This window comes from Phalacrocorax aristotelis, chromosome 7 (genome assembly GCF_949628215.1).
Source record: "Phalacrocorax aristotelis chromosome 7, bGulAri2.1, whole genome shotgun sequence".
Classification (NCBI taxonomy): Eukaryota; Metazoa; Chordata; class Aves; order Suliformes; family Phalacrocoracidae; genus Phalacrocorax; species Phalacrocorax aristotelis.
Genome location: NC_134282.1, coordinates 41,460,073 through 41,473,871, shown reverse-complemented (window position 1 = coordinate 41,473,871; position 13,799 = coordinate 41,460,073). Strand labels below are relative to the sequence as shown.

General features: G+C 38.9%; 1 protein-coding gene across 4 annotated transcripts in view; it reads right to left on the bottom strand.

Annotated features, from left to right (window-relative positions):
• Positions 1-13,799, bottom strand: part of ATOSA (atos homolog A) — a 47,319-nt gene that overhangs the window by 18,437 nt on the left and 15,083 nt on the right. For 2 of the 4 annotated variants that reach the window (XM_075100338.1, XM_075100337.1), the window contains exon 2: positions 6,458-6,545. The exons of the other annotated variants lie outside the window; for them this stretch is intronic. In XM_075100338.1, the coding sequence (XP_074956439.1) occupies positions 6,458-6,509 (52 nt within the window). In that variant the 5' untranslated portion in view covers positions 6,510-6,545. The remainder of the gene's footprint in view (positions 1-6,457; positions 6,546-13,799) is intronic. 4 annotated transcript variants of the gene reach the window in all.

Below are 13,799 nucleotides of genomic sequence, written 5' to 3'. Positions count from 1 at the left end.
TGGCACTCCTGACCCATGCTGTACATGCCACATCTGCGTGCACACATCTACGGAAAGGTGCCAGGTGGTGGACCGCCACAACCACAAGTTCTGTGGCTCCATCCTCTGGAGGGGAGCAGCGAAGAGGCTCTTCTGAAACAGCTGCCCATGCTGGCTGCCTCTCCCCTGCCCTGGGGAGCACCCTGACCAGGAAGGGACCACGGGTCCAAGAAGAACAAGGTGCAGCCAAGGCAATTCATCTGGCCACCACCTGCCCTCAGGCAGAAAAAAAGCCAGAGGATAGATAAATTACCCTGGAGGACCCCATATGGCACGTGGACGATCTGGCATGAGTTAAAATGGTCATTCATCTGACAGGTGGCAGAAAATGACTAATAAAGGGTGCATGAAAGATTAAAGGAAAGGTAAATAACAGAGAGGACAAGACACTTAGGTAGTGACGTGAATCACCTACAAAATTAAGCACCTGCAATTTTTTTTTTCCCAGCTGAAAGTCTGGTGAACAATAGGCAAGGCATACTTAGGGATAGGGAAACAGGATCTGGAAAGACTCAAAAGGATTTGGGTATTAGAGCTGACAAAAACAATAATTGCAGTATTATCTTGCTGCTAACACAAGCATCACGCTCATCTTCGTATGTCCAAAGGCCATGGTAATGTTAAGAAAGCCACAGCAGGAAGGATCACTACTGGAGTATTTTTCCTACTCTGACACAGAAGTTCCAAAACCCTAGAAAGTGTTCAGCAGGAGTGATATTAATTTGAACAAGAATAGCCTCATCCTTAGCAGACTAAACAGAAGGGGAAATTCGTCCTTAAGAAAATGTGTAAAAGGAACTCTGTTTAGTTAAAATATGTAAAAACATCTATGGTTTTAAAGAAAAAATCAAAGAGCTCGATCAAGATCTACATGTGCTTACGCATATAGATCCCTCTCAAACACCTCCTTACTCTAACAGCAATGTGGACAGTAAGATATGATACCTGAAAATTTACACTAGAGAATTTTAAAGTATAAGTAACAGTAAAATAGACATGTCCTTTAATTAACATTAGCAGCTTACCATGTGAAGCAGTAGATCTTCTATTATTTGGCTCCCTTTTTTAGAAAGAATCCATATTTGATCAAAAGCTTCTGGATACAAATTAATTGATACAAATTAATAGATAACTCCTATGGCTTGAGTACTTCTGCTGAGCTGGTTAGATTCAGGTGAAAAGCCCATCCCCTTTTTGCATTAAAAATTCTGATACCAAAGCTTATATTGTATACTAAAAATGCTCAGTGTCCTCACAGATACATATCACAAATTGACATAAGATAGACAATTGAAACATGTCCAAACGTTACTAGATCCAGTGAATCTAGTAAATAAGCAAGATCTTGTGAATAAAGCAAGGTAAATAAATCTGAAATCATCATTACTCAAGATTCAGAATACATAAACAATATCACTTTACGTACACAAATAAAAGTTACTTTTCTGTTCAATTTGCAAACACTGCTTCTGTTCCCATATCAGACCTATTACTTCAGAAGCAACCAGTTTCCTGCCTTAAGTATGGAAGAGGAAACGCAACTAGCTAGACAGACATATTGGTATTGGCTGCAGTTAAAAAAACATGATGTTGTTTCAAACTAAAAACTGCATCTCATTAAAGGATGATGAACAGCAAAAATTGAACTAGGAAATGCTACTGTCTTCATAACAGCATTATAAAGACGACAGGGACAACACTTTAAAATTATGTCATCAATGTAACAAACCAGGTATTTGATCTGGACTTTTTCTTAAAGCACAAATAACAATGGATATTAACAAATGTGTTTTCCTACAAAGTTCATGTAACATATTGACTTCTTAGCTCCATTAGATTTCAATATCATTTAGCAGCTTCTAAGAGTTTTCATAAAGGAAAAAACCTATAAATATTGAGAAGCCTGGTAACTGTTCCTAAACAACAGACACAGATGATGCAAGTTGATGTAATTGAGGACAAGGGTAGAAAGACATTTACAGAAACAGCAAACTCAGTGTTTAGTTAAAAAAGTCTTATTGTGTGTGTGCTATAACTGTTTGCTTTTGTGTATGAATCAGCCCTAAGACACACATCATATATTGCGCATAGAATAACCTCAATCCTATAATCTAACTATTCAAATATTATTATTATTCTGCTTCATCTCTAGCATCAGAGCATGTAAGTATATAGCATAAAATATACATCCCAGCAGTGTCTGGGTTTTATTCTCCCTAAAATAGCAAAATAATCTAGTTAATTGACACAAGTACATAGGAATTAAAGTAACAAGGCGCTACAGCCCTTTAATCAATACATTCACACTGAAGTTTATTGATCACATGGTCACAAGACATAGCAGCAGATGCCAGACTACTCTAAGAGGGAAAGAGAAGAATATAAATTTAGACTGATGCTACTACACATAATTCAAAATATACAATACTGAAGAACTTAAACCTGGAGGCACATCATTTTTTTCTTCATTTGTCTCCTGCGCATACCAACCCCAGCAAAGACTGATTTTCTACATCTTCTGGACAAACAGAAAAGCCCATTTAACCAGATATGTCACAAAGAGTCTTCACATCCTTGTTCTCCCCCCATTCACTACACACCTGTGCACAATCACTGCAGCTCTGGAATAAAAAATAAGAACTCAAACACCACCCACCACCCCACCCCCACCACCCAAAAAAAAAGGTTAAAGTGGCTTACATCCTAAAACATCTATGGAAGTTAGGTATCTGGTACTAGTGAGGCACAAATCCACTTAACAATAATGCAAGGACTCTCCCAAAACTTCAGTTAATGCAGTTGTGCCCAGCCAACTCCTTTCCCAACTAGGTCATGCTTGTGTGGACCAACTCCCTTCCCTTTCCTATCACAGCATTTTCTGTAGTAATTACAGAAAATGTTTTCCTGAAATATGTGTATTAGAAGAGCATTTAATCTATTTTCTAAGCTTAGACAGGAAACAAACACATTCAGTATCATGTAACTCATTGTGCTCCAGGGGCCACTAGAATATACATCTGTAAGCCACTGCCCTGTCCTGCCCAGCCATTCACAGCGAGGCAGTGAATGGCCCCAGCAGAGCTCCTCCTGCCCTATGCCCTCCTCCTGTCATAATCAGGTAGTGCTACAACTGTAACCTCTCTTAGTCCATGCTTATTTTATTGTCTTAGCTCCTTTCATAATGCACTGGACACTACAAATATCTACCAAGCGTGTCCTCCTCTTCTCAGGAGGAGAGCTCATTTTGGTAAAGCGCCTTTCTTCGAAGAAAGACAAATTTGTTCAACTTGAAATACCCATTAGTCCTGAATTCCACTGATTTAGACGGCTACTTTCTTAGACAGTCCATGATAGTTGCCTTTAAATGTGCTCTGTAACAGTCCAGACCTTCACTGGAAAATCTTTAGGCATCCATAATGGATTTTGAAGGCCAATTTAAAGTAATCAGATTTCTATTTTACTCCTTAGAAAGTTGAAACCCAGTAAGCAAAATACTAAAGAAAATAGGGAGTACATGGTATAAGCTGTTTGGATTCCCAGCTGATGCAAGCGCTGCTCCTGCCCTACCCCAGCTGTCCAGCAGGTACCATGGTGCTGTTGCCCACCTCTGCTCTCTGCTTCCTTCAGGTGCTACAGTTTTTTTTTAAAGACTAAAAATATTGCTTAAGTACTTGGATCTTATCTTTTGCACTTTTAGTACAGGCAGTCTGTAAAGAGAAGCTTCAGTCTAAGAGTCCCATGGCAGGAAAGTCAGGTACACTGGAGAAATGCAGCTGCGCTGTCAGCATTCAGAACTCATCACTTCCTAGCAAATGCATTGCTCTGCATTTTAAAAATTGCAGCAGAAGCTCTCTAGCCCTTCCCACAACACAGTCAACTCTGAATAATAAGTTTTATTATCTCACTATTCCAATTAGTAAGCTGAAGGTAGTTCCATATTTTAAGAGTAAAGCAGGGATTCAAGAAACAACTGTAAAGGAAATGAAACACAATGTAAACATTTGACTAACAGCTTCTCTTCTGGAATTAGAAACACCTATGGATGCTTCAGTTAATTAATGCCACGTTGTGCTTAACTTCAAAAGAAAGTTGCCCTTGAACCCCCCCAAATTCATGATTCTCTGAATGAGCAGTCATGTGTCTGCATATTACAAACCTGTAATTACATCTGAAGTCACACACTTCAAAAGCCTTGCAATATTAAGGGTTTACGTATAATTTAAGCTATCAAGAGTTAAAGTAATGAGACGGTCTACTTGCTTCAGGAAACAAATGCAATGAACTGGCTACCTTATCTTAGGAATATTCCTAAATAGATTTTTTTTTTCTCCTGCATTGACTCCTGTCTTAGATTCTTATGGCTCAAGATCTTTGAGCTGGGGGACAGCCATTACAAAAAGATGAGGAGAGCAGCACAGGACCTTATCTTACTCTTGCCATCTCCTTACTTTCTCCAGGGTACCAGACTGAACCACTACCTGATTATCAAAGCAGTTCTGCTGTAGGCAGGAAATGGAAGTACAGAAATTTTACATTAGGACTGATACATACCTGCTAGTCAAAGAAAGTAGAGTATAAGCTATAAAAAAAATTGCTGGTTCTAATTATTTTTGTGTAGGAGAATAGGAAGAAATTCACCTGCTTTTGTGTTGTTGTGCCAGTTTATAATTAGAAAAACAAAACAAAGGACATAATCTTACAAGCAAGCAGGGATATTTAAAAATCAAGACAGCTACATGGCAGCTGATGAAGTTACTCCAGAGCTCTAGAGCAATAAAAATCAAATTAGTACCAATCACTGTCACCAGCTCAACTCCAGACTGTAGAGCTACAGTAGCTCCCCTGGTATGCGTGTATCACTGCCGATCTACCACATGCTTCTGCTCACAGCATCCAGAGCTAATCTTGAGGCAGCTTTACCGTAAATAAAGTTACCAAAGTGAGACTGGTCTTAAAAAATCAGGCTGGGGGGTGGGGAAACACTAAGCACAAATCATACAAATCACATTTTACTCAAACGTATTTAGTTTCAAACAGCTTAATGAGTACAGAAATAAAATCCAGTTAAACTCATTTAAAGCTTAAATTTCCTGCAGTAATCTCAGAAACTACTGCTCTTTGAGAGTTTAAAATGCAGACTGTTAAACTGATCTGGGTGTTACCATCTTGCTTCCTGCATTTTGGCTGACATCCTATTTTGCCATCACTGCTGCTTACTGAGTCACTTTTCTTCCAACTGTAGCTTTCTATTTTTACCTAAGCAAAAACGGTTTAACCTGCTTCTTTTGATTTTTTGGCATTGAACCGAATTCTAGATCCAATATTTGAATTTTGATGAGGGAAACTGGTTTTATTTTATCTTAACTGGACAAAGAAAAGGAATACTTAAGAACAAATGATGCAAGCTTAATTGTTTCTTGCTCCAGAAGGAAATAAATTATGAAGTAGGTCAATCATTATGATTTCATTGTCTGTATTTAGTAGAAGGGAAGCAATACCTGAAAACGTGAAGTTTGAGGCTCGTTTCAAACCTCAGTTCACCATAAGTCACATGTGAATCTGTATATTCTAAAATACAGTTGTTCCACTATATCCTGACATGGGTAAATAGGTGTTGAAATGTAAGTATAAAGCTGTAAGATTTTTCAGTGCTGCAATGTTTAGCATTTTAAATATAAGCCAGTTGGAGGAACAGAATGGACGCTTTTTGCCAATCCCTAAACTTCCTAGCCTACAGGTTACAAAAGATAACTACTCGTACAGACGTGCTATAACTGGACAAGTACTGAAAGCAAAGAGGACTTGTCTCAGCTAATGCCCTTACTTAAGCACACATCAATTTGTGTTTTCCTTTATATTATGGTTTCCTAGATTGTGATTTTGTTAAATGTGGCTACACAAAAAACTCTGAAGTTGTATTATAATGAAACACACACACCTATCAGGAGCAGACTAAGTAATTCCTGAGTTTTCCATTCATTCTTCTCTAGCTTTTTACATTTTTCCCTTGATTAGGTGATGCTCTGCCTAAATTAGATTGTTAGAACAAACTGCATGACTCGATAAACCTACATGAACAAAAAAACCTTAAACCTGACAAAGCAATAAGATTTCTAATTCTGCAACTCAAAATTATTTTTCCAGGTACTTCTGTTAGTTCATAGAAGAAAACAATTAGGAGAAAACACCTCTTTTAAAATAAGTATGTGGCATTAAGTGGCACAGAATAGACATTCAGCTGCAATTGGAAGGGAATAAAGGGCCTTCACTCTCACGATCAGTACTGCAGTCTACCACCCTCGTAAATATGCTGACATTAATTCTGCAGAATTATATTGAAAACAAATTACTGAAATGCTCCTGTTTTAAATCCCACCCCAGTTCACAGAAGGAAGCAAGGGCAATGTCGAGATCAGACCTAGGCTAGCTTCACAGTCACTGCCACCATAATGTGAAACCGCATCCAACATGCTTGGTTTGGGGAGCTGAAGGAGCCGTGTGTCACCCTGGAACAGAAAACAGAGCGCACTTAAGCTTACAGAGTATGTGAAAATTTTTTCCTAAAGTGTTTTATGGAAAAACAATTAAGTGCTTTTATATTAAAATACAGACTTTCCAATATGAGATTTCTAGATATATATTCAATCCTTTTTTTTCATGCTTCCTTCACTGATGTTGATGATGATGATGACACTTTCGTCTTTCATCAAGGTTCCCCCAGACAAGGGAACTATGTTTGGAGATGAGGATGGTGGCTGGTGACCATCATCATTATTGTTATTCACTAATTCAAGAACCAGCATAGCAGCAGCTACATGGCTGAACACATACAGGCTGAAGGCTTTCATCAACTTACTCAAATATGTTAGCTGGAAATATCACGCTGCAGTAGCTCCATAGCTGTTGCTTTCTTTGCAAAGGAAAGCCCAGCATGATTTGGCTAAGCCTCATCTCTTTCTAAAGGCACATCATCCATACAACAGTTGCAGCAATTGAGTACTGGTGGGGGTTCTAACTCAATTTTGAAGCCAAGGCATCCCTCCCATTAAACAGGTTGACAGCAGCTATGCATTAAATTCCAGCTGTAATAGCATTTTTATAATACATAAATAAAAATGCATGCCAGAAATTTTACTTGAGGCCTTAAATGCAATACAATTCAGGACAACAGACTAAGTTTCCTCTTTAATTTGTTTAACAATCCAGTTTGACAAAGATTCAACTATTTGCAGACTTCTGCAATGCTTTATACAGAGATTGGCTTAGAGATGGAAAGCAGTAATTTGTGATAATAAATCAGCCTCAGATGTTACTGGAAAACAACATGGAACTGTTTAAAAATCCTAACAGTACGTATTTCAATGCTTATGAGAGCTGCTAGAGAGAGCAGCCCTCTACTTAAAACATGACACGTTTGCATCTTGTGCTGACCAGATTTTTGCTAAAGTGTTACTCAGTTTATTCCTCTACAGCTTATCATCTTCACAATACACACAAATATCTTTGGGAACAGCATTCATAGTGATGCAGGGTTACACTTGCATGTTGGTTTTCAAAATTTCTCCACTAACACTTAAAATTAATCTCTTTGGGGTATTTCATGGTTTATGTCACCACCTTAAATATTTATTGTGCTTAGAAATTTTGACAATATACTCACCAGCACAGCAATAGGCTCTGCACCCACCCAAAAAGCAACTCCTCTCCCTCAAGGGTGCACAACACTCAATTTCAAATATTCTGTTGTCTTAGAGAAACCTATAAACTATAACGTTATGAATGAAAAGAAAACCCTGAGAATGCCAGCACTGTTACCCAGGTCAGTTGATATCCCAGTTAACCCGAGATCCAGATAGGTGGAAGTTAATTTGTTTTATTTTTAAATTCTAGAGAAGATGACAGTCTGTGCAGTTTTCCACAGGCTGAAAAGACCTCATGAGCCAGGAATTAAAAATCTGCAACTGTCTGGGCAGTAATGAACTTTTTGTTCAATCCAAACCATGACAGTAGTCATTTTACGTGTCTAGACCTATTTCATCTGTGCATGTACTGAATAGCTTGAGGGATGCAGGCTTTGTTCCTCTCTGTTTTCATGCAATTTGAAGAATTGCCAGGTCTAGCTGAGTTATATTTATCTTGTTACAGTTCAGATTTACTTTAAGATTTAAAAAACCAATCAGACTAACAGAACTCCGGAGCATTCAGACCTTGTTAGGTTTTTCCTCCACATATATGCACATCTTGGAAAGTACCCTTTTAAAAACTGGGCCCACTTGAACACTGAAATTTCAAACAACATACTTATTTGCTTACAAAATTTAAGTGTCTGCTTTCCCTCTCCCCTTCATTCAACCATCCTGCCAGGTTTGCATTGCAGCTTTGAAGGCTACCAGAAACATCCAGCCACTGGGCACCTCGTGGAACAAAACAAGTTTGTGACAATCCTAGAGGCAAGACACTCATCCAAAGTGCCAAAATTAACACTACTAAAGCAAGAATAATAGTGGTATATTCATAACATATCTGTTCAAAACAATTCTCCCTTCTCAAGGGAAAAAGTGAGTTCATGGATGACTACGCCATTGCTGGCACAGAGCGAAGACAGGCACGGTGAAGGCCAGCAGGCAAAAGTCTCCCTGCACAGTGCTGACCTTAAGTCACCCATCATCCCTGGCCTCTGCTCCAAGTTTATTGGTTGCACGTGTGTTTTGTAACACCCTGTACTGTGTATTCTTAGAACATACTTTCCAGAGAACCAAAGGGACAGGGCTCACCCCTCCACGACTACTTCCAAACCAACCTCACCAGCAACAGCAGCATCCTCAAGATAAACTAGCAGTTTACAGAATACTAAAGGATCCAACCTCTACGTCTACATGCTCTAAAAATCAGGTGACCTGTGAGTCAAAAGGCAGAGCAATAAGTTATTAGGAAAAACAAAACACTCCACTAAAAATAGTGTACACGAGAAGCATATGAAGAACAACAGTTTTTATCCAGTCAAAGCTCAAGGCCCTGCATGGCCACTTTTGTATTCTGTGCAAAAACAACTGACATAAGCAAAGACAAATAAACAAATAAAACCCTACTGTAGTTCCTCCTTGATACTTGCAAATATATATTTAATCAAAAGTACACAGCAGGGGAAAAAAATGTTGAATTTGGGACCAGCAGAAAAGGTATTAATGCCCAAAGTAAATATTCAACGAAACTTAAATTAGCGAATGTCAAAATTACTTTCTCTTAGGGAATATTGCTCCAAGCTGCCTTCAGCTCAGAAATGCCAAGAAGTCAGTATCTGCTACACACCAGCTACTAGCATAGTTCAGGCAACGTTAAGGATTCACCCACTTGTCAGGTTTAATAGATCTAATAATTTATTGTTAATGCTCAAGTTGAGCATCAGACAAAAAAAGAAAACAACCCACAAGCATTACAGAATCCAAGTGCCTGATAGACTTGTTTTGTCAACCCTTTCAGTTACCAAAAAGATTATACAGAGATTTTCTGTTAGAAATCAGTAAAGAAAATAAATTATTACTATCAAGTGACAATAACATAATTTTTTTGGAGGATCTTTTTTTAAGAGATAACAAAGAAGTAAGTGTAGAAGTGGAGTAAAAAAGATTTTAAATGTACATATTACTACATTGGCTGTTATTGTAAACTGGGTTTTGCAATCACTTATCTTCAAGAACTAAAAAAAAAAACCATCTCTGAGATTTTTAGCACAGAACATTTTATTCTTACCATCTGAATTAGTGGCTGATCTTGAAAGGACCAGAATCTGGCATGTGAATTCAAACAAGCAACCTGCCCTCTTTACCTCCAGAAAAACATGCAAATTGGGTTCACTACACCCTTATTACTGGGTTGGATCCCTAGGAAATAGCATTTCAAGACTTGCTTTCAGCATGAGTTGGTTTTACTCTTCACTATGGAAAAACACAGTCTGAAATCCTGAGATTTTCCTCAGAGATAATTCTTCACAGTCCGAGCTGTGATGAAGCTGGAAACACGCCCTGCCAGTGGGGACCTCCGGGCCAGGCACAGCCCACGTGAATACCACCCAGGCTTCAGCGGGCAGATGGCAGTGCCTTATCTGCCTCCTCAGGGAAGTGCCAGTGGTGCCTGCAGGATTTCTCATGGAATTCATCACTGAAAATGAGTGTGAAAAAGAGAAAAGATTATGCCTCAATAACATCCAGCCTTGTAAGTAAGGTATGTCTGGTCGGTGTCTAACAAGAACCCATATTTTCCTGTTGTCTTTTTTGCCTCTCAAAACATCATCTTTCATAACAAGGAAATTACCATTTTTTCCCCCCTAAAAAAACTTTAAAGATCTTCCATGGCTTACCACCATTCCTGCTGCTCCCAGTCACTATTGCTGTAAACTTCCAGTTAGTCTCTGATTAATCACCTGTACTTCCTACCCCCGTGTTGTCCTATAGTCACTTGATGCAAGATGACACTGCTTTCCAGCTTCTCTGTTATGGTGACAAAGCCTTGTTAGCCTGTATGCTGGGAGCACAGTTTACCTGTCTCATCAGTATTATCCCTTTGTTTCCTTACAGCCCTCTGTAGGAAGTTATTGATTTCATGTCTGATACTCACATGAGGTCTGAAGTAAGGTTGGTCTTTTGTTCCATGCTTGTGTAATACCCAGCAAAACATGATACCTGAATGTGCCTCTTAATTTGTATCAGATAACAAATAATAATCTTCAGGTAAGAACTCCAGGAATTTGCTTCCCTTATTTTTAAAAGTAATGTTGACTGAGTTATACACCTGGAGGCTGAAGAATTCCTTGTTCCATCTAAACACTCAAACGCTGCAATATGATACACTCTGGAAATACAGTCTGAGAATATAGTGGCTTCGTACATATCTACATGAAGGACTTTATTCTCTAAAGACGCCATTGTTGTGGCATAAGACCCACAGGCATAGACGTACCTCACAAAAATAGCAAGAGCTGAAGAAACTATGTGTTCTTAACAACATTGATAAAACAGACTTAAAACGGGTTGTTTTTGCTTTATGAGAAGTGACCTGTGTTCAGTAATACACACAGGTCTTGTTCACAGCTCTCCCAGGGGGACAAGATCAAAACCTGCCTCAGAAACAGTTCCCTCTAGTAGTTTCAGTGCTGTGAAGTTTAGAGTCTATACCAACACTCCTTCAGGTATTCTACCCTAAGGAGAGACAGTAAAACTTCCATTTTGAATTTACCTATACTAGGTACAGGAACTGTAGAGTAACTCTGCTATAAAAATAATAAAGATAGCACTCGGGGTCCTTCTAGCATCCTGCTCACAGTAGCCAAAGGCAAGCACCTTAGCAAAAACAGCACGGACAATGCAGGGCTGTAGCGGTGTTTCTCCAGAATACTCTCCCAGTCTTTAACAATTGAACCAAAGGGGCAGAGAAGGTCCTACCCTGTCTAGTGGCAAAAAGCTTGAATCCCCCCTCCACAGCCCCTTCTACAGGCCTCCACTGTCCTACAGTGAAATTCCCCTACTCCCACTGAGGAGGACAAATGCCTGGCTGCAAGTCAGATGAAAGGTCACAACCACCCCACGAACTACAGGTTCTTCCTTGCTCCTCTGTACCATGTCCAGTCCAAATACATAGAGCTTCCTACCTCCTTCTCCCTTTCCCCTTGCAATGCTACTCTAGTTGCAGCAGGTAATTTTCATATTAAGTTAGAAGGATCTGGATAGATCTGCCCAGATTATAAACTCTTATTTAAACTAATGCATTAACTGCCAAGCATTTTAAAGTATACAGTCCTTCAGACATCTTTTTCTAAAAGATCTTATAGGAACTAAAATACTCAAGGCCTCTAGGAATTCATATCCACATTCTCTTAGTTTATGTTTTCTACTTCTCCAGCTGGTCTGCTTTGCCTTTTAAAATTTATTTTGAAGTCATAAAACCAACAAGTCATTTTCAGTTCCATAAACTTTGCTAAAACTGGAGAGGAAAAGTGTGTTAGTTGCCATGGCAGCAGTGAGGAGTCTCTGGGTCAGGATGTGGAGAACTTCTCTTGTTCTGCCTGATCATTTGCATCAGAAGTTCAGCCATCTGTTATTAACTCTTTAACAACAGTCTTGCTTGTTAGCACTGGTGCTTGCTATTTAAGTTTGCAGAATCTAACTCCCCACCTTTGCCCCTTTTGTAAAGCTGCTAATTAATGCAGAAATTTATCTGAGGGCTCAGTTATCTTTCAGGTAGGATGACCACCATTACTTAAACTTGGTCAATATTCTCCTTTGTCACCAAGGAAAAGGCATACAATTATGCAGACACCATCATCTGGAAGCAGCAGCTTTATTGTTAGGGACACCAATTTTAAAAGAATTTCATCAGACAGTAGATGATGTGGCTGAACTGCAAAACAGACTACATCCTTCCCATTTAAGCATACCCCACTATATGTTATATTCCCATTTTCTCAGTATTGCAGATTAAAACAGTTTTGTAATTTTATTTCAAAGTAGGAACAGCATAGACTCATCTACGTGATACTAGCAAGGAAATACTGCCTTTTATCCTATAAGAGAATCTGGAATATATTCACCTACTAGCTGTATACATTATGAAAAACAAAAACTTAGCTCTCACATTTCCAAGCTTAGAATCTTAGAGTTAATCTTTAACCTTACCTTGACTTCACCATCTTAATTCAAATCTCTATGACCTAATGCAAAACACTGATTTTCTGAATCTAGTCCTAGGAGAGCAGGCCAATCTTGTTGCTCCTCACTCATCATGTCCTCAGAAGAAAGTGGGAGGGTATACAATGGCAAAAAGGGAATAACATGACTGTTTCTTTCACTGTTCCTAAAACTACTTCACAAAAAAAAAAAAAAAGTACTATTAGGAACAAGTAAGAGGCCTTCAGCAGGAAGTCCCTATTTCAGTCATTTCACAAGGAAACACTGCATCACGTATGCTAATAGCATTCTGTTCACAGGCACAGCCAGTAAAGCTCTGATCCCCCAAACTTATAAAGTGGAAGAAAAAATCTGGGAAGTATTTATGTGGAAATATGGAAAGAGAGTTGCAGAGCATCAGCAGACTAATTCACACATCCGAAAAACAAGACAGCATTTTCCAGTCTAGTATTTCTTTCAGATGACAAGCAGACCAGCAGCCTGTTACATGCACTAGCAATCTCACTGTGGCAAGACCTGGTGTACACACAGCACTGGCTAAGATGCCTTCTCAGATTCGACGAAGAGAAGAGGTTTGATAGACACAACGACACGCATGTAGGATAGCTCTGATATAATGCAGTGGTTTAAAGACCCATGTGATACTGTATCAAAACATGAACCCAGTTTCATTACTTCTGGTTCCAATGAGAATGATGCAACTGAACTGAATGTCTATAAGTGTCTGAAATGTGTTTTCTTTCAACATGTTCAGGAAAAGTCTCCATTACAAATATTCAACTTCACATGCAAAGGCTTAGTGAATTATATCCAGGGCAGCTTTCTGACTATCAAACCATGTCAACTCCAGACACTTGGTTCAACACCAAGAAGCTATGCGAACACTCATTGCATGCCTACACCCGAGATAAATGCAGTTACACTGGGGAAGAACTGTTAAGCACATTTTCTACCTACATGAGGCACCTATCAATGCTGCTGAGCTGCCTTTTTTATTTCCCCAGAATAACTGAAAAAGAAGAAAATTAGAAACAAACTGAACAGTACAAATACACTGTTAATAATAAAGCTTTTAAAGAA